The 26,151-nt window shown below is 35.7% G+C and overlaps 1 protein-coding gene and 1 pseudogene across 7 annotated transcripts in view; one reads left to right on the forward strand and one right to left on the reverse strand.

The window, feature by feature from the left end:
* ATG4C (autophagy related 4C cysteine peptidase) overlaps nucleotides 1-26,151 on the forward strand; it is a 156,248-nt gene that overhangs the window by 85,139 nt on the left and 44,958 nt on the right. Inside the window, exon 11 of one of the 7 annotated variants that reach the window (XM_010348208.2) lies at nucleotides 2,490-3,627. The exons of the other annotated variants lie outside the window; for them this stretch is intronic. Coding sequence (XP_010346510.1) covers nucleotides 2,490-2,657 — 168 coding nt within the window. The 3' untranslated portion in view covers nucleotides 2,658-3,627. Of the gene's footprint in view, nucleotides 1-2,489; nucleotides 3,628-26,151 lie in introns of those variants that run through there. 7 annotated transcript variants of the gene reach the window in all.
* Nucleotides 8,727-9,114, reverse strand: LOC101036906 (ubiquitin-ribosomal protein eL40 fusion protein-like; annotated as a pseudogene).

Raw genomic sequence — 26,151 nt, forward strand, 5'->3', positions numbered from 1 at the left:
TGGCTTAAATTGGATTTTTAAATTTAGATTTTATATCATCCATTATGGAAGGACTTTTAAGGTTTTGACAATGTAGCCATTCTTGTAATATAAAAAAGAACACTAAACTTTTCACATTTTAATGTTTTCAGAATAAAATTATGACTAAAGCTGCTATTACAAACATCCATGTGCAGGATTTTATGTGGACATAAATTTTCAACTCATTTGGGTAAATTTTTAATATGTTATTAATTTGATAATCTTTCAAAATATTTTAAAGAAACTCAGGAAAGTTTGGAAAATAATTCTCCAGGCCTGAATCAATAAATGTTGTGCATAAGGAGACCTTATATTGCAAGAAGATTTGCAAAAAGTAGATGCTGGTTGTTTTTTTTTTTTTTTCTTTTTGAGACAGAGTCTCACTCTGTTGCCAGGCTGGAGTGCAGTGGTGCAATCTCGGTTCACTGCAGCCTCCGCCTCTCGAGTTCAAGCGATTCTCCTGGCTCATAATCCCAAGTAGCTGGTATTACAGGCGTGTGCCACCATGCCCAGCTAATTTTTGTATTTTTTAGTAGAGACGGGGTTTTACCACGTTGGCAAGATGGTTTTGATCTCTTGACCTCATGATTTACCCACCTCAGCCTCCCAAAGTGCTGGGATTCCAGGTGTGAGCCACCGCGCCCCGCCTGCATTTTTAAATTAAAGGGTAGTGACTTCCTTACTGCCATTTTTTTTCCACCTGGGGCACAGATTTGAATCTTAACTTTGATGAGCAACTCAGTCCTATACTAATAAACTCAAATAACTTTTTTTTTTTTTTTTGAGGGCAGCCCCAGGGCCAAACTCCAGGGCCCCCACCCTTCTTTCTTAATCTTGAAAGAAAGGATAAAGAGATGATAATGTTAACTCTGCTGTGTGGATCTGAAAATGATGTGTGGATACCTGCCCGTTAGATACTGGACTTTTACAAGTGACATTAAATGAATATTAAAATGACAACAATTTTTGGACTATATTCCAGCTATTGGCTGGAGGTGAAAGATGATTAATCAGATGCCAGTACTCTCTGCCTCTTGTTTTTCATTTTACACATTTTTGCTCTTCTCTCTTCCTTTTTTTGTATGATATAAGTAAAATAAATTTCAGCAATGTATAAATAAGCACAATATGAACTGTTGGATCTGATTTGTTAATACTTGATTGTTTTTGAATGGTTCACTTTCATTCAATTAAAAATATATTTTATATAGCTGTCTCATTGAAATATTTTTAATTTTGTATCATCTGCTAGGCCTACCTATCTGGCCATGTTTCAAGAGAATCTATAAATGTAATATATAAAATATATAAGAATTTGATGATCCTTCAGTTGAATGTTGACATTTGGGATAATGTAGTTTTACCTCTGAAATTATCTTTTAAAAACAAATTACATTTAATTGACAGTGATTATGATGTATATAAATAATTGTATTCTTTTTAGCATTCTCTGAAAATTGCATAGTAGCTTTTGAAATCCCTGTGGTCCTGATTACCTACTGAAAATTTATTTTTGTTAAAAAATGCTTTATTCAAGATGTTTAATTCAGTTTTTAATGAAAATCATTTAAATTTTTAAATAGAACTTGTTTAACGGAAAGATTTAAAATTGTTTATATTATACTTGTGAATCCAAATTGATGAGCTATAAAGGTTGTGGGTATCCTCACAGAATTCTAGGTATTGCTTTTTTTTGTATGTAACGCAACTTTAGAAGGTAATATATAAAATGTGGCTTATTACGGTGTGATAAAACTATTTTTCATGTTGACTAGATTATTGTAGAAATCGTTTATTTAAAATATGTTTAAAAATAGAATCTTTGAAAATACCAAAGTTATTTTTTAAAAAATAACTTCGTATTATTGCTTTTGATCTCCTTAATTCTCTGAGGTGGAGAAATTGGATTTCTTTTCCTCTGTTTTTATACACTTGATCTTAGCCAAAAGGCCAAGCAGTGATTGCCTTGTTTTATAGATGTTACTCAGGTAGAGTGACTTGTCCAAGGTCACATCGAGGTAAGGTACAGAACAGAGGTCAGAATGGACCTTCTGGTTTAGTGCTTAGATTACCAAACACTCTTTTACAATATTTTACCATAATCAGTGGTACCATCTGTTTCATTGTCTGTTACTACCTAAAGAATATAAATTACAACTTAACTCTCTAGTATTTCTTCAAACTAATGTGATCAGAAAATTTTGGGGAACTAGGAGGTGAGAGTGAAAATATACTTAATTTTTGATGATTTAGTCCTAATGAAGAAGCATACATTTACCTATAAATAAATAATACAATGCTAATCATTTTTTGTCTTTTAGCCAGAACAGGTAAAGGAATAGCACTAGGTGAATGTAAATGAAAGAAGCTAACAGGAGAGGTTCAGGGCTAAAACGTTAGATTTGTCGTGTGGTCTTAGTGTGCAGTATTGCATCCAATAAGGGATTCTTCTATACTTTCTGTTACAGATGCTGAAATTTTCTTCTAAGGAGAAATATCCCTTGTTTACTTTTGTAAATGGTCATTCCAGAGACTATGATTTCACATCAACTACAACCAATGAAGAAGACCTTTTTTCAGAGGATGAAAAGAAACGATTAAAAAGATTTAGCACAGAAGAGTTTGTCTTGCTTTAAAGACATTTGTGCTTGATGAGAACAATTCCATTGAAAGGGGAAAAGTATATTCGAAACGTTTATTTTCACAAATATCTCAATTTTATATGTTCTTTAAAAAAAGAACATTTGAAAATATAAAATTTTAAAGATATTTTTCTAAAAGAGAAATGATTTAATTAATCTTTCTTTCTAATAAATCAATTGAGTGATTCTGGTTGCATTCCTATTTCCCTAATATCTACTAATGATAACTCTACCTTAACTGTAAGCGTTTTAGTCTTCAAAGTCTTCTACCTGAGCCCATTGTTCTCATGGAGGTTTTGTGATACTAATCCTCCTCCAAAGACTGGGATCACCAAATAGTTTCAAAATTCTCAGTTTGTGCTAATGATCAGAAGATCAGAGAAGGAAACTTTAATGCCGTCTAGCTGCCTGCTATGAATATAATCAGATAATACTTTTGCATATGTCTTGATAATTAAATAGTATTTGTTAACTGTGATATGCATACATTTATATAAGCAGAATTATGAGTTAAAGTAATACTTAGCAATATGGTTTTATAATGGCTCCTCATGCTTGCTGTTGAACCTTTGATGAAGAGTGAATATTGGATTTCTCCCACAAACTTAAAGGTTATGTTATTAATACTATGATAACTGCATCCAATCAAATCAGATAAAGGTAACTATAAAATAGTAGTATTGTTTGTTTCCTATCTCAAGGGTGAAATTTTATGGAAACTCAACTTATTATACAGTTTTTAAATCTAAAGTACCAAGAAAGATGTCACTAGATTCTCTTCTATGTGATTTTTGTTATTTATATAAAGCAGTGTAGTGGTGTTTAGAAGCTGAGGCCACCTGTAAGACAAATCTGCCTTAAGTGTATTATGTGTTACTTAAAGGCAAATTTGTGATCTAAAAGTACAAGAGTGATTATGGAGGTAGGATTATAAAATACATAATAAAGATGTGAGAAGATAAAATGCTTTTGTTTTGGTTTTAATGTTGGGATTATTTTAATCCTTTCATTTGAAAATCAGTGTCTGAAGTGAATTCTGTTTATTTATAATAAATGCATATAATATTGCTCTGAAAGCAAAATACTAATTTTTTTAATGGAGCTTTTATGTTTCAGTGTAGAAACATGACTTATAAAGACATAAAATTGTGTATCATCTGAAGTCATTGATCTCTTCCATCAGAATGCCTATTTGTTTAGAGCTGCATGTAAAGCTGAAAGAGAGGGTGGGCAGATTGTTTTATATGCCTGATGAGAAAAATCAGGTTTGACATTTCTCAGTGAGGATGACTTATTAATTCAAAGTCTGAAATCTAAAAATTTTCTTTAGTCTGCATACAGTTAGGACAAATTAAGTCCAATACTAATTTTCCTAGAATGTCAAAGCAATGTAGGAACAAGAAGCCAGTGGGTATACCAGATTTTCTACACTGCAGTCCTTTGATCTAAGCTATTGCAATTTACTGTTCCTACATAGCTGCGTTATTCACAGGATTTTACAGTAAACACATCCAATGAGAGCACCCATACACCTTCAAGTGGATCTGAACCAGTTGTAAATGTTCTTGCAAGAACTAATATAAAAGCTTAAGAGTTACAGAATAGCACTGTTGTTTCCTCAACATATTTAGGGATCATTTTAGGTAGATTTTTGGAATGAGACAAAATTACACCTGGGCAAAATGTCAGAGAAGGCAGAAACTTCCTTTACATTGAATTGTATGGAAAAAACTTAGTATATTTTACAGACAGATCTTATAATACAGTCATCCTTATGACTAGGAATAAATGTTTGGAATCAGAAATTGTTAGCATAATATGCACACATGAAACTATTGACTAACATGTGAGTGAATGAATTGCATGCATGATAATTGAGAGAGGGTCAATTTATGTCGCCTGCTAATTCACCTTCAGCCAAAGACCAGCCAAAGGTTACGCTAATCTTTTATTGTGAAGGCAGCAACAAAAGTATATCATTAGATTTAGAATAATCGTATTATATATTCTGGTTTCAGACTTTGTTGTGAACACAGATTTCATTTCAAGTTCTGACAGCTGGTAAACTCAGTCAATAAAGCTTATGGATGATCTCTTTCAGCCTGGAATAAAGGAAAGTCAAAAAGGACAAGATTCTAAGATAAGTGTTCTGTTAGAATTATGGTAGGAGAATCCTCCATTTGCACCTCAATATTAAGATCCTGGATTTTACCATTAACATTTCAGAAATGAATTTTTTAAATTCTTGCTATGACTTTTTGATGGTGAAGATTTCTTTTCTCTTTTCTTCATAAGATTTTGACACTTTGAATCCCCTTTTGTCAATGTGTTAGCCACCAGCAGGCAATTGTTAAGAGTCATAATTTGCTGAATGAGTGAATGAAAAGATCCTTTACAGTGTAAGTATATCCAGAAGTATTCCTTGAGGTATTCATATTTCTGTTTTTACATTAAACCAACCTCATTAAATCTGTATTAGTGAGAAGACAACTTCAGAGGGTTTAGGATTTAACATTGTCCAAGGGCAAACATATCTAAATATATATGTTAATTGCATCAGTTTTTAGAAGAATTAACAGCAAAAATGACTTAGCTATATAATCGATCTAATTTTATATAAGAATCTCTATTTTTTTAGAGACCTCTAGTTCCCTTTTATTATTCAATATTAGGAAACACTTTATTCTTTTTTTTTTCTCTTCAGTTTCTACTAGGAAGAAGTTTCATTTTCATGGTTTGTCACAGATCACCTTTAATAGCTTGCATTTGACATTGTCTTTTCAGCTATATGTTCTTACATAATCATGAAAAACAATAAAGGATTTTCTAAAGTCAAGAAACAGGAGGAAGGACAGATAATGACAACTTAAAAATATGAAATCACTACATGAATTGTTACTTGAACAGTTATGAGTAGGAAACAGGATTTAAAATCATGGTGAAATAGGAGCAAGATATTCCGAATATATGATAGAGGCAATTCTTGGAAAGGATAAGGGATGATTTTCTGTAAAAAGAAGAGCAAATGTCTTCCCCCAAAAATCTTTAGGTGAGTAAATATTTATCATGTGATATTTATCATAGCCTCAGTATTGTCAGTCAACCACCATTCAATAGTGTTATTCATTTGAGTCTTCATACTGAGTACTCAGATACAGAACTGACAAGGTGAAACATCAGGCCAGGAAAATTGGAAACATCCTATTGATTCTAAAATATAAATTTTATACCATTTTATAGTTTGAATCTTAAGTCAGTTTTAAAATCTTAAGCATTTTTGTGTGGCTTTCATGGTTATTTAAAGACTTTTTCCTTGCCTATAAACTTTGAAAAATATTGTATTTAGAGTTGGTATTGCAGACACATTTTTGAGTTAGCATTTTCCTCTCCTTTCTTTTTTACAGTCCTCAACGTTATTGGTGGCAAGCAATGGCCCAAAACGTTCACAACTACAGTTATAAAATTTCACTTATTCTCTCACAATGATAAGAAAAATATGCTAAATGTGGAGAATCCATGTTATTAGAAGGGAAGATTACTCTTTTACTATGCTACGCTCTCTCTAGCCAGTTCTTCCATAAATGTAGAAACAGTCTTCCAAAATTGTCATCCAAGAGTGAATGATAAAAAAGTGTTCTTCTCAGAATTATCTTTCATTTAAATTATTTTAAAATTCTTTATAAATACAATACCTATTTATTTTTATACTAAGATAATATACATAAAAATAGAGAATTCAAGGGTTTTATAAGAAGTTGTTTTATAAGCAGGAGAGGTAAACGAAAGTTGAAATCCAGTAGAAGTTACAACAAAAGGATGAGAGAATGACAGCAAGTTTTGAGTGTCTAGGCAAATACACCATAGCAAACTGACACAGATAAAAATACATGCATTGAAAAGTGTTGTGGGTTGGGATGATTTCAGATTAAATGTAGGCAGTAGAAGAATGTAAATACTGATAAGGGACAGTGGATATGGGCTACCATGTTGCAGAACTCCACGGAGCACTATTTTTAGTATATGTTATATGAATGGTACTTCCTGGAATTGTGCAATGTAGCATTTCAGTTCCTAATATTTACATACTGCTTGCTATTTATGCCACACTGTTCAGTTTACTTGTATTGAAGTATAGCTAATGAATCTAAGATGGGGAATTAGATCTGGGATTAATGAGACAACATGAGTTCTGGGACTTAGATGATTGCATAATGGAACATGTCAGGAGAGTTCATGGTCAACTGTCTGGTTATTTAAATTATTTCTAAAATACTTCAAATAGATATCATATGGAAATGATCAACCCATACTTACATGATATTCCAGTATATTACTTTCATTTTTCTAAACTCCCTTCTACCTTAGGTTCATATTCTTGTTACTCTTTAAGCATGTTCAATAGGCTGAATTTTGAATCCTATTTTTATAACTATTAATGAAGACGGCCACCACTTACTCAGTCTTTCATATTTGGATCTATGTACTGACTGTTTTATGCCTCTGGCTTGCATGTTGGTCTTTCCTGTGACTTGTGATTGTCTCCTAGACCTGACTTCCTATGCTTGGCCAGTTTTATGGCCACTAGCCCGTGTCTATACCTGGAGAGACACTCTTGGTTTTGTATGTAATATGTTCCCATAAATGCTTGAGACAGTTGAATATGAAGGAACTGAACAATAAATGTTTTAAAACAATGTTTTAAGGAAGATTCTTACCCAGAGAGTTAAAAATATTATTAAAATATTTAAAACATAAAATTGTTTTTAATCATATAGGCTTTTCGTAGTCTTGACAATACACTTCTGGTATCTCACTGATGTTTTTTATTTTTGTTCTTTTGTAGTAGAACATGCAATTGACTGACTTAAAGTTGACTTATAGTAGAATGTACAGTTGACTGAGCATTTCACTGAGGCCAATGATTATTTCTATCTTTACATTAGTTAAATTTATGAGGTCTACATTTCTTAACACTAGTTTTAGCACTGTGATTTTCTGTTTTCCTGCAAAATAAGAGGGAATGAAATATAAAATCCAACAATTACCTAATCTGCAAAGATTGTGATATTAACTGGCAGGCAGCATCAGCTCAGAGCTCAGAGTGCATCTTTGTCAAAAAGTCCAAATTTTATAATGTTTAAGATGGTTCAGTGTCACATTATATATGTCTAATGTCTCCATAGGTCTGTTTTCTGTCTTTTTGTTATAGCCATTCTACTGAGTGTGTGAAGTGATACCTTGTGGTTTTCTTTTTTAGAATAATAGTTTTATTGAGATGTAATTCACATATTAGACACTTCACCCTTTTAAAGTAAAATAACTTTAAAAACCACAATTTCGTGGTTTTTAATATATTCACAGAATTGTGCAATGATCATCATTACCAATTTCCAGAACATTTTAATTACCCTAAAAAGAAACCCTGTACCCACTCTTGCTTTCTATTTCCACCCCTCTTTTTTCCACCCTCAGCTCTAGCAACCACTAATCTACTTTCTGCCTGTATGGATTTGCCTAATCTGGACGTTTCATCTAAATGAAAAGGCCACTATATGGCCTTTTGTGTATTATAGTAAGGTGCCATAATTTTTTTCAAGGTTCTTCCATATTGTTGCATGTATTTGTTAGCACTTCATTACTTTTTTATGACAATAATATTCTGAGATGGGTATACCACATTTTCTTTATTCATTAATGGATGGACATTTCGATTTTTTTCTACTCTTTAGCTGCTATGAATAATGCTGTTCAGAACATTCATGTACATGATTTTGTGTGGTTGTATATTTTCATTTCTAATGGATATTTGCCCAGGAGTAGAGTTGCTGGTCATAGTGATAACTATTTTTAGCTATGTGAGGAACTCCTAAACTGTTTCCCAAAATGGTTCACCATTTTACACTCCTAGCAGCAATGTATGAGGGTTCTGGCTTTTCCACTTTCTCCCTAATCCTTGTTACTGTCTACCTTTTTTTTTTTTCCAGTCAACCAAAGGGACACTTTATTGAGGCTCCAGGACCATGGGGCCTAGGCAGGAGGCTGCCCTTCAAGGAAGGAAGAGGCCTATTTGACCTTCTTCTTGGGGCTCAGGTTGTTGGTGTGGCCACACTTCTTGGGGCAGTTGACGGAACGGGGGTGCAGGCAAGCACAGCATTTGGTGGCAGATCATCTTGTTGCAGTTGTATTTCTGGGTGAACTGGCAGAGGGAAGGCTCAATAATGCCACCTCGCAGGTGCAGCACCAGGTGTAGGGTGACCTCTTTCTGGGTGTTGTAGTCTGAGAGAGTGCGGCCATCCTCCAGCGATTTGCCGGCAAATATCAGACGCTGCTGGTCAGGTTGGATACCCTCCTTCTCTTGAATTTTGGCTTTGACGTTCTCAGTGGTGTCATTGGACTCGACCTCAAGGGTGATGGTCTTGCCCATGAGGGTTTTCACAGAGATCTGCATCTCTGCATCTGCAACTTGTCTACCTTTTTAATTTAAACCAGCAAAGTTTGTGTGAAGTCGTACCTTATTGTGGTTTTGATTTACATTTTCCTAATGGCTAATAATGTTGAGTATCTTTCCATATTCTTATTGACCACTTTTATATCTTCTTTGGAGAAATGTATATTTAAAATCTTTACTCGTTTTAAAGTTGGGTTATTTATGTTTATATTATTGAGTGTAGGAGTTATTTCCGTATTCACCATACAAGTACTTTATCAGATATATGATTTACAAGCATTTTCTCTTGTTCTGTAGGTTGTCTTTTTACCTTTTTTTTTTTTTTTTTTTTTTGAGGCAGAGTGTCACTCTGTTGCCCAGGCTAGAGTGCAGTGGCATCATCTCAGCTCACTGTGACCTTCACCTCCTGGGTTCAAGTGATTCTCATGCCTCAGCCTCCCAAGTAGCGGCATTACAGGTGTGCACCACCATGCCAGCTGATATTTGTATTTTTAGTAAGATGGGATTTCTCCATGTTAGTCAGGCTGGTCTCGAACTTCTGGCCTCAAGTGATCTGTTCACTTCAGCCTCCCCAAATGCTGGGTTTACAGGTGTGAACCACCATGGCCAGCCATCTTTTTACTTTGTTGATGGCATCCTATGAACTACTGAAATTTTAATTTTGATAAAGTCTAATTTGTGTTTTTTTAAATTACTTATGCTTTTGGTGTCATATTTGAGAAACCATGGATTAATTCCAGGTCATGAAGATCTATACCTGAATTTTATAGTTTTGGCTCTTACATTTATGTTTTGTTTTGTTTTGTTTTGAGACAGAGTCTCGCTCTGTTGCTCAGGCTGGAGTGCAGTAGCGTGATCTTGACTCACTGCAACTTCTACCTCCCAGGGTCAAGTGATTCTCCTGCCTCAGCCTTAGGAGTAGCTGGGATTACAGGCATGTGCCACCACGCCTGGCACATGTTTTTATTTTGAGACAGAGTTTTGCTCTTGTTGCCTAGGCTGGAGTACAATGGCATGATCTCATCTCGCCGCAACCTCTGCCTCCCAGGTTCAAGCAATTCTCCTGCCTCAGCCTCCCGAGTAGCTGGGATTACAGGCATGTGCTGCCATGCGTGGCTAATTTGGTATTTTTAGTAGAGACAGGGTTTCTCCATGTTGGTCAGGCTGGTCCCCAACTCCCGACCTCAGGTGATCTGCCCACCTTGGCCTCCCAAAGTGCTGGGATTATAGGCATGAGCCACCAAGCCTGGCCTAGGTTTTTGTTTTTTTTTTTAAATTCCATTTTGAGTTGATTTTTGTATATGGTCTGAGGTATGTGTTCATATTTATTCTTTTGCATGTAATGTCCACTTGTCCAAGCCCCATTTGTTGAAAAGACTACTCTTTTTCCTATTAGTGTTGGCACTCTTGCTGAAAATCAATTGACCATAAATATAAGGGTTTATTTCTAGACTCTCAGATATATTTCATTTATCTAGCCTTATGACAGTCTGACGCTGTCTTGATTACTGTGGCTTTGTAATAAATTCTGAAATTGGGAGGTGTGAGTTTTTTAACACTGTTCTTTTTCAACATTGCATTGTGCATTCTGGAACCCTTGTATTTTCATATGAATTTTAGGATCAGCATGGCAATTTCTGCAAATTTTTTTCTCATTTCTTTCAGTGTTCATTTCTCTTTTGTTTATTTGTTTAGACAGAGTTTCGCTCTATTGCCCAGGCTGGAGTGCAGTGGCACCATCTCGTCTCACTGCAACCTCTGCACCTCAGGATTACGTGATTCTCTCACCTCAGCCTCCCAAGTAGCTGGGATTACAGGCGTGCACTACCACACCCAGCTAATTTTTGTATTTTTAGTAGAGATAGGGTTTTACCATGTTGGCCAGCCTGATTTTGAACTCCTGACCTCAAGTGATCCACCTGCCTCAGCCTCCCAAAGTGCTGGGACTATAGGCATGAGCCACTTCACATGGCCCAATCTTTATTTTTAAAACATAAGGTGTTATTGAAATTTTGCATAGTATAAAATTGGTCCCAAATGCTGAAGATAGATGTTTAGAAAGTAAAACATGCAAAATATAGTTCTTCGAACTACAGTCATGTTGTATAATAACATAACAATTATAGTAGCTTACATTACACCATAGCATCATCCAGAACAAGTGCTTCAAAAGTAAGGTTTTACATATTCACCCAATACTACTAGTTTGGAAAAAAATATGAATCTTTATATTTGGGGGAAAACAGATACTTAATTTTTTTGGTCAAACTCCAGTGTTATACAATGGGGAAGACATAATGAATTGGTTAAGTTGTAGAGTCAGACTAGCTCAGCTGAAATTGTGACTTGAGCACTTACCAGCAATATGGCCTTGAGCAAGTACTTAACATCTATAAAATGGGGATAACAGTAACTATCGTAGTATAGTAGCAGCAGAGGGCTGTTGTGAGGATTAAGGGAGGAAACAACTTGAAATATTTACGTATTAGAAAAATGCCTGGCACACAGTAAGTACTCAATAAGTGTTAGCCTTTAAAAGTGTTGTCAAGATTTTATTCATGCCAGTCTTAAGATTTGAAAAGACTTTAAAATTCCTTTTTTTTTTTTTTTTTTGAACTGGCATTGGAATGCAAGAATTAGGAAAAATAAAACAAAAACCCAATTCCATGCTTATATTGAATGTCTGTGAAGCAATACAGAATACATTGAGATTTTTAAAAAAAGTGACGCTGCCATCAGGGAGCTTAGAAATTTACTTAAGGATGGGGAATATACAAACAAAAAAACTGTGATACATGATCGATAAAGAGAATGTTTATAATAGAAGTTCTACAAAATAAAATGTTACTTGGTTTTAAAAGAAGACAGCTCACATAAGGTTATGGGGGTTAGGCAAGTCTTCCTGGAGGAGGTGGCATTTTGGATGAATTCTAAAAGTCTGATTTATATACAGGCAGCGATAAGGTAAGTATCTGAACTAATAAGAAACAACATAAAAACTGAAAGACAGGGTCCCTAGTACTGTTTTCTAAACAAAAGTGGGTTTGGGGCAGGGGCCATCCCCACAGGGCACAGTTAAGGTGCATGTGACTGGTTTTGGTTAACTGGCTAGGGAGTACTGCTGTTATTTAGTAAGGGGGCGATGCTAAACATTCTGCAGATGACTGAGGGCAGTAATGGTCAGGCTGAAATACACACTTAAGTGGATGCCTAGGAGAGACACAGGAAGAAGTGCTATGAAGGAAAAAACAAAGGTTGTAGAAATCAGAAGATCAGGGGTTTAGTTTTAACACTTTAAAATATGAAGATTTAAAATTGGAATGTGATTTGTCAAGCCCTATTCTTAGATTCTGTTTTACCTAGATATAATTCTATAGATTCTATGCATATATTTAGTGATTTATGCAAATAGTGAATTTAGATGGGGCAGAGAAAGTAGGTCATTTAATGCAGGGGTTCTTAACCTGATGAACCCATGAATAGAATTTAGAGTTTCATGAGCTTGGGTTGGAAAACATTTACATCTTTATTTTTACTAACATCTAACTGAAATATAGTATTTCCTTTCATTAAGAATATAGACAACAAAGTGTAACAGTGTTAGCAGTGGCTAGAACATTACCACTCATAGAAATTATAGATACTTTTATATTACAGTTAATATAGGTATCTTGAAGTATTTACACTGCTTTGAAATTTTGGTAGGTTTTACTGCTAGGATTTTTTAGTGTGTTGACAGAGAAGCAGAGAAGCAAATATATTACTATAATTACAAATTTAAAAAACTTTAATAACCATTCCACTTAGTTATGCACATTTTAATTTACATTTAAAAGCATTTTTATGAGAAGGAGACACTAGACTTTACCAGACTCCCAAATGATGTAAAGTGAGGAAGTTTGGGAAATAGAATGGTAGAATGTTGTGAGAATGATAGGAAAAACAGAATTTCAAGGCTGAAATATGGAGTTGGAGCATGCTGAGTGAAATAGATGGTGTAAGCATCTGCAGAAGAGAGTGTGAAGTGATAATTGGCATCTGGAAGTGGGAATGCAAAACTACCTGAATCAGAGGGATTTAAATGGAAGGAGAAGTCTCCTTTCTGGCTAAGTTTAGGAAAATGAAAGTCTGAGTCAATGTTAAGAGATAGAGGATTAATGATTGCCAATGGCAACAACTGACATTTATTGGGTGCTTATGCCATTTTACAGATGAAGAAATTGAGGGTCTGATGCATTAATATGCCAAGTTAGCACAGTTGGCAATCTGGAGATCTGAGATTTAAACCTCTCCTGATTCCAAAGCGTCCTCCAGTTTTCCCTACATCATATTGAATTAGATGTTCCAAAAGACCAAGAGGAAGAGGCTAGAGAAAATGGCATGTGAGGACTGAGCCCGATGGGGATGAAAGAAGGGAGACTGTGGAAGGGGTGTCTTTTGCATAGTTTTGGAAAGAATTTTGGAAAATGAGTTAAAGAAACAGTCTGGGTGGTAGGCTGGAGGAGGTGAGGAGATGAGGTGGCCTTGACAAAAATTTGCTTATATTTTAGTGGCATTGAGAATCAAGTTCCTATCTTTTCAGAAACTCTTACACAGATGGGAAATTTACATAAGATGCTCCTTTTCTCTCTTCTTTTGGCATAGTATTCCTGCCCACCCTCAGGTGGGGAACCTGCTCTTAGTAGTAGCTTTATGAGGCGACATTTTGAGCCTTCTCTTCTTTGTCTGGCCTCAGACCCTAATTTTCTAGAGGCTGCAATTGAGAAAGACCTTTTTTTTTTCTCTCTCTCTTTACTTCTTTTTTCTGATAGAGCTCAAATGAGAGAAAGACCTTTTGTTACTGTACAACAGGGAGAAAACTCTCAGTGGTATAAAACAGACTGAGGACTTTGCAAAATATAGCAAGTTCATGTCTGCTAATATGTTAAGTTACTTGGCCTCTCCAGTTTAAGTAGTGATTTGTTGTTTTCAGGCTAATACAAATTCTTGTATTAATAGGAGCACGGCCCTGGGTTTCTTCATCTGTCTGGGAAAAAATTACTTGTTTGATGATAAACAAAGAACAGAAGAATTGGTTCATTGTCCTTATTTTAAAAAAAGATGGTATGAAGCAATAGTGGAATAATTTTAATTGTAACCATCTAACACTTGCCATCAGTAAGATCATTTGTGTTCTGATTTTAGGAAATGGAGTATTAAAGAGTACATAGTGCATTAGAAATGCAAAACATGACCACATGTTCTCAGGATTTTGTCAGTGTTACATGAAAGAGCACTTGTATTGGGATGCTTGGCTCTGAGGGTATTCTCTGTTCAGTGTGTATTTACAGAGATGTATGAATATTTGATTAATGAGTCATGGTCTCCGGAGAAATTTAATAACTGTATTGCTGTACAAAGCCAGGCCCTTAACTGTTAACACAGCTGCCAATAGTGTCTTTGACATTGCGGCCCTTTCTGAATCTAATATATTCTGTGGAGTAAATTCCTTGGTTAAAAGGGGATCTGTGAGAGACATTCAGTTATCTGTTTTGAACTTCACTTAATTTACAGGCTCTGATTTGTAAAGATTTTTCCAGTGAAAACAAGCAGTGATAGGGAAACTTAAAAATGAATGTTTAAAAAATGATTATTTTTTCCAGAAATAAGTTGGAAAATCATTGATAAATAAAAAGCAGTTGGTCATCCTCTTCAAGATTATCTGTTGGGGATTTAGTAATAATTTTTGTCTTGTTCGTCATCTAAGAAATATCCCCAAGAAGTAGAAATATAAGATGTATTTGTGATTTGGATATGTAGATCTCTGATCTATTAGAATGTCATAATCTAAATTCATTATTAAACATAATTTAGTCCTTTTTCAACAATAATTGAAGGCGAATTTATCCTTTCTTCATTCTTTTGTTTTTAATATCTATGGAGAAATCAATTCTAACTTTCAAAGTTAGGTAGGTATTTTAGTAATGTTACTTCGGTTTAACTGCTTGAGTAACAGGGAGAAATGTCAAAAAAAGATAAATTTAGTGCAGGAGCTTTCGCTGGAAGCTGTAACTGTAGGTTAGAATTATCCATGCTATGCAGAATTTCCTGCAACACTTCTCCTTAGGGCCACAATGCATTACAGCAGACGTATAATGAAGCTGCTATAAAATCTTTGGTAATTAAGGGGGATTTGACAGTAATTGCAACAGTGAATCAACTTAATTATTACCTGCTTCAAAGAGAGCTAACCTGATGTTATAATCTAACCTTTTCTACTTTTAAAATGGGAGATTAAACAAGTATATGTAGCATTTAAGAATTAAATCTGTTGAGATAGAATTGTATTAATATACTTCTAATATATACTTTATGCACATGTACACATCAGCTTCTCAAGAACTAGCGTCCAGCTCTCTGTGATCCATTAAAGTTATTTGGTATGCTCTGGAAATTAAACCAAAGGCACATCTCTTATTCAAGTCAGCTTCTCCCTAAGCCACAAACAGACCTGGGTTGTGGTTAACCTGACTGCCACAAAATAAAAAATGCTTTCTTAATGTTAGCACATAAAGCAAAGAAACACCAAAATTATTATCATTGCTTACATATAGGTAGACCATCTCATAGAATCATAAAATCTCATCAAAAGCTGCAAGTAAAGCCAGGTGTGGTAGCATATGCCTATAATCCAGATACTTGGAAAGCTGAGGCAGGAGGATTGCTTGAGTCCAAGAGTTCGAGAATGTAATGAGCTATGATCACACCACTGCATTCCAGCCTGGGCGACAGAGTGAGACCCTGTCTCTAACCGATATGAAGGTAAAGATTTAGAATTGTTGAGAGCTCTTATCTAAACTTGATATATCCAACTTGGCACAAGGCTCGAGATACCCGTTTCAGCCTAAGTTATGTTGAGGGTAACACCTTTTATAAACGATCTCCTCTCACTTCCTATTTCCTGCTATCTTCCCCCAAGAATGGGAGTGGAGAGAGATAAAAGTAGTGGTTTTGATATGAATTCATGTCATACACCATGTATTACCAGGTAGCTACTAAATGTAATCAATACCAGGTTCTGCATTTATGGTTTGGCTCCCTCTCTGGCAGATTTCCCCAACTCTCTTTTCTTCTTTGAAGCCTTATCATACTTGTGTCTTCATTGGCTTTAGCTTTACTACTACTTTTCAGTGGCAAAAGCCACAATTACTTTTGCATCAGCCTAATCGCTCCTTAACTCTCCAATTAAAGCAAGATTGGTCCACAGTAGTTTTATTTTGGAATTGAATCTTTTGGTTTGGTTTTGTGTGTGCATATGTAGAGACCTAATGAAGTGACCCAATTCACAGGAGGTGATTGATTAGGCATAGGATTGGTACAGTTTGGGGATGGAACCATCTCATCCCCAACCAATGTTTTCCACACTAAAAGTACGTTCACATGAACATGAACCAGAATTGAGTCTTCATCTGGGGCAGCAATAGGTTAGCTGCCCAGGACCCTTGGGCAGGCTTTGATCATTGATCTTATAAGATTTAGTCTTCTGGTGTATTGCAAATTCAGCCTGGAATCCCTGAAGGAAGATTGCAAGCACAAGTTATATACCTTGTTCTCTAACGTTTTCTTGCAACTAATCAAACTCTCTCTTAATGTAGGAGGCAAACAGGCATGATCAATAATTGACTAATGAATAGGGAAATAAAACAATGTGAATTATAATTTTGATTTGCTCACTGAACTGACCTGGGGCAAATTGTCTAGAACCTCTTTCTGTTTTATTCTTATGCTAGACTGAAACACACTACTCCACAGGGATCTTCTAAAATCTGATCCTCTTTTTGGTCTATTAGAAAATTTTCATGAAGCAGGTCACCAAAGTAGCGTCCTTAACAGGTTAACACAACTTCCAAAGGTGCCCATTTTATGATCAAGGATTCTCCTATTCCATGTGAGGCACGGTTGTCTTTAATTCATGCTCATAACTTATAATTTACCAGGGATCAGTTACCTATATAGTAGTTATGCCTGGTTGTTTTGTCTTTCAGATGGTTCATTCCTTGTAAATAGTGAGCAGAGAAAGCTAAAAGGTATGAAGCTCAAACCAAATGATTTTTACTTGATAATAGTAATGAGGCTATGGGAAGAAGGTGGATCACTCACTATTCTAGGAACTTTATATGCATTATTTCATTTTCATACCAGAAACAACTCTGTGCTTTATAGAGAAGAAACTTGAGACTTAGATTAAGAAAATTGCCCAAGGATATCCAGTTTATAAATGATACATTCAGGATTCAATCCTAGATCTATTTGATTCCATAAGTGGTTGAAACTACTAAATTTTGGATTTGTTTATGGAATTAATGAACCATCATATTGCTTCTTTCTGAGATATCACAGGTAGAAATGTACAGGTGAATATACACGGGGTTTCACTGAAGACCTCCCCGAAATACAGTGTATTTTTAATGTCAGCATTTTCAGTGTCAGACATACTTAAGAACCAATAAGTTTTGAAACTATTACCTTGCAGGTTATTGCTCCCTTTCAGTTCTTCTCAGGTCTTTTCCACAAGCAAAACATGTACTGACTTCTTATGAACTTTATGAAGAATGGGTATCTATTTAGAGACCTGCATGGTAAAGACAAATTGTCATACTTCTTTGTTCTTATAGAATGATGGAGTAAAAAAAAGTTAAGATTATGCTTTCTGGCTTTCTGAGAGAAAGTTAATTATACAACCATCTCAATTATTCAAGGACAGAATATTAGATTAAGGATATATTCATTCCTGCCTTGGGCAATAGAAAAGGATTTTTTTTCAATTGGCACTAAGGTGATCATAATAAGGGATTAAGAGAGAGTTGGGATCACCTCAAAAAATGACCTGTCTTTGAAAGATGGCAAAGTTTTAAAGAACTTTAAAGATTGTCTAGTCCATTGGCTTTTTACAGATGAGGAAATATGAGGCCCAAAAGGATAAAATTACTTGCCCAAGTTACACAGCTACCTATGACAGAGGTGTTATTAGAATCTGGCTTATTTTAGCTGAGAAAATTTATCTCAAAGAGTTTGTTTGGCAACTTTAATATAAATAGGTGAACATCTACTGACACCATTTTAAAAATCTAATCTTAAGTAAATTGAGTTGTTCAGTTGATTTTCCAGACTACAGTTCTGAAAAGGGATAGAATTTTTTTTTTTTTTTTTTTTTTTTTTTTTTTTTTCTGAGACGGAGTTTCGCTCTTGCTACCCAGGCTGGAGTGCAATGGCGCGATCTCGGCTCACTGCAACCTCTGCCTCCTGGGTTCAGGCAATTCTCCTGCCTCAGCCTCCTGAGTAGCTGGGATTACAGGCACGCACAACCATGCCCAGCTAATTTTTTGTATTTTTAGTAGAGACGGGGTTTCACCATGTTGACCAGGATGGTCTCAATCTCTTGACCTTGTGATCAACCCGCCTCAGCCTCCCACAGTGCTGGGATTACAGGCTTGAGCCACCGCGCCCGGCCAATACTTATTACAGAAACTGATTCCTTTGTTATCCAATTACAGCATTGATATAGATTTGGGATATTGAGTAAAGTTTAAAAGAAAATGTAAATAGCAGCAGGAATCAGTCTGAAGATCTTTTCAACAATATTTCAACCCCTGCCTCCAACTCGTATCTTGGCTTTTTGTTTTAGTGTTATTGGGTCACTTCTGCAAGAAGCATAGGAAACTAGGCAATTGCTAGTTGTCATAACTTGAAAAGGAGGATAGGATCTGAAAAGAAAAGGAATGGAGATTTTTATTATAAAATCTCTATTTCAGTTATCTATTGCTGTGTAATAAATTAATGTCTTAACCTAATAAGGACATGTTATTCCTAATGATTCTGTGGTTGATTGTGCTCAGCTGTGAGGTTCTTCTGCTCCACATGGTGAAGCTGCAGTCACTCATCTAGCTGATTTCAGCTGAGAGTTGGCCTGGAGTTTAAACATACGGGATGGTCTCTCATTTTTCAAGGCTACTCTCCAAGTGACTTCTCACCATTTGGCAATCTAACCCAAATTTTTCTACAGCCTGGCAGCTGGCTCTGAAAAACACAAATGCAATAGCTTCCAGGACTTGTAAAGACTTGGGCTAGGATCTGGCATAGTGGCATTTCGGCCACATTCTACTGAGCAAAACAAACCCAGCTCAGATTCAAGTTTAGGGGAAATAGTTTCCATTTGTTGATGGGAGAAATGGTAAATAATTTTTTTGGCCATCTTTATCACTATTCCAAATTTTTAGGATCTCAGTTTTCATTTCTCAACCAATCTTTTATCTGAACTTTCTTAACACTTCAATATCCACATCAAATATTGAACAAATGCCAGTATTTCCTTAGTCCAAGCAGTGATCCATTTCTTTCCTCGGTTCCTCCCAAAACAAAGAAATTCACAGACATATACATGACTTAGGAAAACTAATATTACATCTTCATGAAATCCTTGATTTCAGATATGACAAGAAGATTCCTAATTATCTGTTTTGGAGCTGAGGTAGATTTCCAGCCCCTTTTACTTTTTAAGGGTGTAAAACAGCCTCAAGTCCTAGGAAATTTAAATTCTGGAATAAAAAGTAGTATGAACATGTGAGAGTGAGCCAGAGAGAGAATTTTGGCTGGAAATTTAGATGAATAATTTGGTCCAGCCAGAAGACCCTATCCATTTTCCCTTGGCTGCTTAATTCTAATTTCTCTAATAGAGTCTGAATTTAGAGAATCATCTCTGACCAGGTACCCCTCTGCCAGAACAACAGAAAGTGCCAAACTGCCTCAGCCGTGATGGCCAATTTGACATGGAAACATTGTAAAAATAGCAATGAGGGATCAGCTTTGCTACCCCATAACTTTGTTTTTTATATAATTATGCAGGATCTACACACAGGCATCCATGTCTGCTTTTCTGCTGCAAATGTAGTCATTACAAAACCAGCAAGGCCCACTTACTGAAGCATTTAGACAATGGTGGGTATCGGTGTTATGGAGTGGATTACACTGTAAAGACAGCAATGTGATTTTGAATCCCCTTTTCCCTGTAGGCACCAGCAGAAGCACCAAGAGGCAGCCTATTCCCCCTCAAATGAGATATAGCAGTTTATCATGTCAGACTACACAGAGGGTTAAGGCTATATGGCTTCTGGCTGTCAGGACCAGGATTTCATCTTGGGTCCCCTCAGGCCATATGGAGGAAGCCTCAAAAGTTCATTCTGCTTTTTCCATTGTCTGCTATCTTTTCTCCATTCCCATCCCAGTGTCCTCTTTTGACCAACCTTATAGCCTAAATCCAAATCATGTGTGCGACATAAACTTCATAAGATTTTCCTTCTATTCGTTAAGAGAAGCCCCTCCATTGTGTCTAAATAAAGTTAGTATACACAAATATGAGGTAATGCATTTTTATTTTAGTTTATAAATTTTAATATATCTACAAACTTAAGGAACTGTCTTTTAACCTTTGGAACAATTCTGTGGAAATAATTTGAAATTATTTCTGCTGACTAGAGACAATCTACGGAGGCAGGATCATGAGAGGAAAAAATACATATGTAATTCTTTTGTGAAGCTACAGTATTAAGATTCTGTTCACGGCTCCTATTAGAGTTCATCACGACCTATTTCAGATTTTGCACACCGTAATTGTTTCATTGTGAAAATCTTTTGTGTCTATTTTCTGAATTGCTATGTTGTCTATAAATATTTAGTGATAATTCATGATTGGGTTGTATTTACCCCTGTAGTTATGTATTACAAATGAAACGACAGCATCTGCTGAAATTAAAAGTGGCCACATTTTCACTGGAGCTTAATTAAATGCCAAAATTTATCTACATTAACAACAAAGTAGTGAAATTTATTGATCAATTCACATGATATAAGTTGACAAATGGCTTAAGCAATTTCCATAATTTTCTACACGTGTTAAAATTTGTAATGAAAAAGAACACTATATTAACATTAAATGAGAGCTGAAAGGGAGGTTTTGTACTGGGGCCAGTGCCCTGGAGCAGTGTACTTTGTTTCCCGGGCCCTGTCCAGGCTTGCTGTTTGAGCTGTGTACAGATGGGTCTCTGACAGTCCTACAGCTGTTCTCCTAATTGTCCATTAAGTGTTCTATTGATTCTCTGATTCAAAGTACATGTCTTTCAGCTCAAGCTATCGTGTGAAGTGGCAGACACATTCCTTGTAGAATGACAGAGCTGCTTGAAACCTAAAAATGTGGTCTGCCAGTTTCAATTGAAGATCCTGCTTTCAAAGGAGAAGGCTTGGTTAAAGGCGCTTTGTAATAGCTGGTTAGGTTATATTTTCTAAACTTTTAGCATCAATCAATTAAAGCAGCAGCAGCATGGAGAGTTTTAATTCCTGGTTAAGCATGTACAGATTGCACCTGGCCAATACAGGGCGGGGTGAGGGGATCAGGACTGGTAATAGAAGATCAGCCTCGTTTAGCTGTATGCAGATTTTTTTTTTTTCCCTCTGCATCTGACATGCGCAAAGTCATTTTGATTTGACTTGCAAGTTCACTTTTTGCATTTTTTAAAAAATTGAGATCATCTGCAATTCTAGATTATGCCAGTCAGAAGCCTGTTTAAAATCATCTCTCTTTAATCTGGAAAGTGAAAGATAAGATGCATATCCGTTGCGAGGACCATAAATCTTCAGAGAAACAAATAACCATAGATAAAACTGTAAAAGTTATTTAGTACTACACTGGAAGAGGTTTATTAATCTAAAATTTCCAGTCCATTGTGTCATGATTTGGTTAGCACTCTGTATCTCATTTTGTGCAACTATACGTCAAGCAAAGATCTGATCTCTTCAGAGTTTGAACTTTATCAATTGTGTAGTTCAGTCATAGTCTAGGTTCAAGGAATAAAACAAAAGCCGCTATCCAAAAAAATTCTACAACTATGATTTGGGTTGCCCCCAATAGTATGTACTTTCTTTTCATAATAAAATGACACATCCTAATGCTTTTACTGTCTAGATTGAGCTCCTGATTACTCTGTAATATATTTCAATAGAAAACAGTCTTATTATCTAGTAATCTTTCATCTATAAATGAACAAATAATGTTAGTTGTCTCCTGTGTATCATTAACTTAATTAGGAGCCACCCCAATGGCCTTCATCGCAGTTGAGGTTCTCTGGTATGATGTTAGCTTACATAAGTTTGTAGATTCATTGAGATTTTCAAAGGGAAAAAGACTATCAAAAAAGAAGACGGTATTTAAATCTGTTTTATGTGTTAAATATACGTATTTCAATGTGTAAACATGAGAAATATATATTAAAATCACTTTAAGGGAGGGATTAATTAAAAACTGTTTCCCACAATTAGCTGTTTATTTTTTTTTTTAAATGTCACCTTTGTATCTTTGGACAATAGCTTCTTTGTAAGAATACTCTCTTCTCTTTTCCTCTCATTATTGTTGGTTAAGGAGCATGGCCACTAAACTAGCGTTCCTTTTGTCAAAAAGCCAATGATTTGTATCCTGATGCTCTGTCTGAAGCGTGGCTCTTTTTACTCTGGCCCTCCCAGTCTATGAGCCTCCATGCTGTAGCATCCTAAGTAGGAAGTGAGTTGCCTGCTGTTAAGAGTTGATGAAATAGGGAGGCAATATATGTACTTTTAATGTGATGTATTTAGGATTAGGAAGCATTAGAAATTAAATAATTTATTTGCTTTTAAAATATTTGTTTTGAAATTACAGTATATGTGAATGAATGCAATATGTGGTATGTGTTACAGAATCTAATTTAGGGATTTATGTGTTTTCAGAATGTGGAAGCTTCAACCAAAATGTCTTCTTACCGAAGGATGATAAATCTTCCCTATCTGCTTTTTCTTGGAAAACAAGTGAAAAATCTATTTCTAACATAGTAATATAGTATATATTGATACCTGCAAAACATTATGTGAATCTACTTAGATGCCAGCACTTTCAATTACACTGTTAGCCAGTTTTTAAAAAAGATTTTTAGAAGCTTTCAACTGTAGACTTTTGTCTTGTTGAATGAACTTCAGCTACACTAAATTTTAAGTAAATTTGTGATGACTGAGCAATATACATTGGCTGAGCTAGAATCCAATAACCCACAGGACAAATTAATTTTCAACAAAAAGGGCAGAAACCTCAAGTGCCATGAGTATATGGAGTCTCATTCTATCTCTCTGGAGCCATTTTTGCAAATCACTACAGCTATTCATAATCTAAATCAGTCTCCTTTAGCAGCAGAAAGATCTTTTTTCATGACAAAACAGAAGATGACATTCATTAGTGCCTAACTTGCATAAGCTACCTTAAATTTATTGGTGCTCTTCTACTTATCTGGGTAAGAATTCCTTTGTCTACAGCTATAGGAAAATTCCAGTTGTACTACTTAAAAATATAAATTGTCACTTTTATCAGAACTTTTGGCAGTTTACTTTATTTTAGAAGTAAAACTGGTGGTTAAGGTTTTAAGACTTCCAATGGGCGTTGTTTCAATCATATTTAATAGGTGCCTAGGATAGTAATAGGATTATGTATAAGCTTCTGTGCTGAAAAAAATTCACATTTTTATCCGTGTACTGCTGGGGAGGTTTGTCGGAGAATCAACCTTTGCAGTGGTGACTGTGCCTATGTGCACTGTATTACCTGCTAGGCGTGGGCAGACTTAACATCACCCAGCTGGTTTGCTCATCATATTCAAGGGCTATGTATGATTTTAAAAAGGGGGCAAGATACTTACAAGACATCATTCTGAAATGTCCCATAAGCTGTAATAAACCTTTTTACCAGCGAGTGGGAAACTTAGTTTTATATTATGTTCATAACCTTCTGATTAGATTGCTTCTTTTGTTAGTCAAAATTTATTTCCAGTTTATAGGAACCAGCCTTGAATCTATCTGGAAAAATTAAGTTGTTATGGTGTCAGTAGGACCATGCTTTTTGTTTTCTATTCTGTCTTACCTCTACCATGCTGGTTTAAAAAAAATGTGGAAAAACTGAGCGTACAGTTTGCAATGACAATTTTGTCTGTCTTCTGACAATCAGATCCTTGGCCTGAAGGGATAGTGAGGAGTATTACCTAGCAAGAGTTATTTTGGTAGGGTGAGATGGCAATGTGGTGTGTCTACATAGAGGAGAAGGGGGCGGAAGAGAATGTGGGTATGACCTTACCTGACTTGGCTAGGGGTTGAAAAGAACCTGAGATAGCAATGAAGATCTATTTTTCAGGGCTTAAAATGTAATTTCTGAGTATTTGGGGTGATAATATTGTATGATAGCCAAATCCTAAACAAATCTTTCACTAACACTTCTTTCTTCTGTGACTACATAGTATCTCTAACGTCTGAATTCACATTTCTATCTGTTGCTAGTCATCATTTATCATAGACGGTGACATTCAGGCAAGCCTTGGATATGACCTGGAGTGAAGGGAGAATTGAATAATACAAGTGGTGTGGCCCACTATTTGGAAGAAGTCTTGTGCTTTAAAAAAAAATGTATCCTATGTTCACAAGACAGAGTTTTTCTGTAAACCTGTCTGGTTCATGTTAACGAATGCATTTGTAACCCCGGTGTCAGTCATTGTGATCTAACCAATTGAGCTAATTAGGCTAGTCACATGTTATTAAATACTCATCCATAAAGTCGCTACAAAAATGGAATTTTAAAGTCAATCAATGCCTTTTTTTGGTCTTAGAAGATTATGTCAAGGAGCAAGAACAGAAATAGAGCTCCAGCATAATCATAGGTTAAAAGCAACATGCTAGGGTCTTCTCTGCCATGGAGTCAGCTTCCCATAAAAGATCTCTCTCCTGTTTTTCTATTTTCCCAGGCAAAGTGTGCCCCCGATCTCCACTTTCAGGGTTCTGATACTACTTTCTTGCTGTGTGACCTTGTGCAGGTTATCTAATCTTCCTGTGCCTCAATTTTTATTTCTGGTGAATTACAGTGGTATCTATCATATAGCATTGGTAGGGGTCTTGAATGAGTCAATACTGTTGGTGTCAACCTACTACTCTTGTGCCATGTTATATGCAATGATTGATTCGTAGTTTTCTTTTTATTTGCCTCATTAGCACTATTCAACACAGTTACCACTCTTCTTTCTTGAAACACTTTTCTCTTGGCTTGCAAAACACCCTGCTGCCCTGGTTTTTCTCTTGTTTCGGAGTTTCTCCTCAATTTCTTCTCATCTCTCCAATCTGTCAATATTGGAGTGCCCTGGAGCTTAGTCCTTAGTCTCTTTTCTTTTCTTTTGAGCCTTGTTGATGTCCTCCAGGTTCATGACTTTAAATATCATCTGTATGGCTGCTATTTCCAAACTGATAACTCCAGCTTGGATCTCTCCCCTTAACTGGCTGCTTGACCTCTCCGGTTGGCCATCTGGTAGGCATCTGAAATTTAACACAATCAAAGCTAAGTCCTGATTGCACCCTCCTTTCCCCAAAATTCTAAACAAATCTTTCACTAACACTTCTTTTTTGCAGTCTTCTATTTCAATGAATGGCAAGGCTGTCCATGCAGGTGTTCAGGCCAGAAACCTTGGAGTCATCCTTAATTTCCCTCTCTCATTCTTGCTCTTTGTGTCAATTCTATCAGCAATACTCCTGCAGTGAAAATTGCCAGCACCCTCCCTCCCATCTAGAAGTTTCTATCTTCATTCTTTGCTTTTCATTTCTTCATAGCACTTATCACCATCTGGAAATCTGTGTTTTATTTGTTTGCTTATTTATTGTGTTTTCCCTTACAAAAAGTAAATGTCTAGAGAGCAGGGCTTTTTGTGTATTTTGCTTACTGTTGAATCCTAGCATCTAGGGGTTCCTAGCACATAATGAACACTTAAGAAATGCAAACCACTATTTTATCCCAATTATAAAGTTGCATTGTGCATAATATAGGATAACTCCATGTAAAGAGGCTCCTTATGCATATTAATAACCCTATAATTCTATGCAGTAAAACTCTTTTATTATTTTACTATAGCCTCAAACTATCCCTTTTGGATTACCCCAGTACTTCACCATGCTTTGTATGTAGTA

The sequence above is a fragment of the Saimiri boliviensis genome, chromosome 11, assembly GCF_048565385.1.
Source record: "Saimiri boliviensis isolate mSaiBol1 chromosome 11, mSaiBol1.pri, whole genome shotgun sequence".
Taxonomy (NCBI): domain Eukaryota; kingdom Metazoa; phylum Chordata; class Mammalia; order Primates; family Cebidae; genus Saimiri; species Saimiri boliviensis.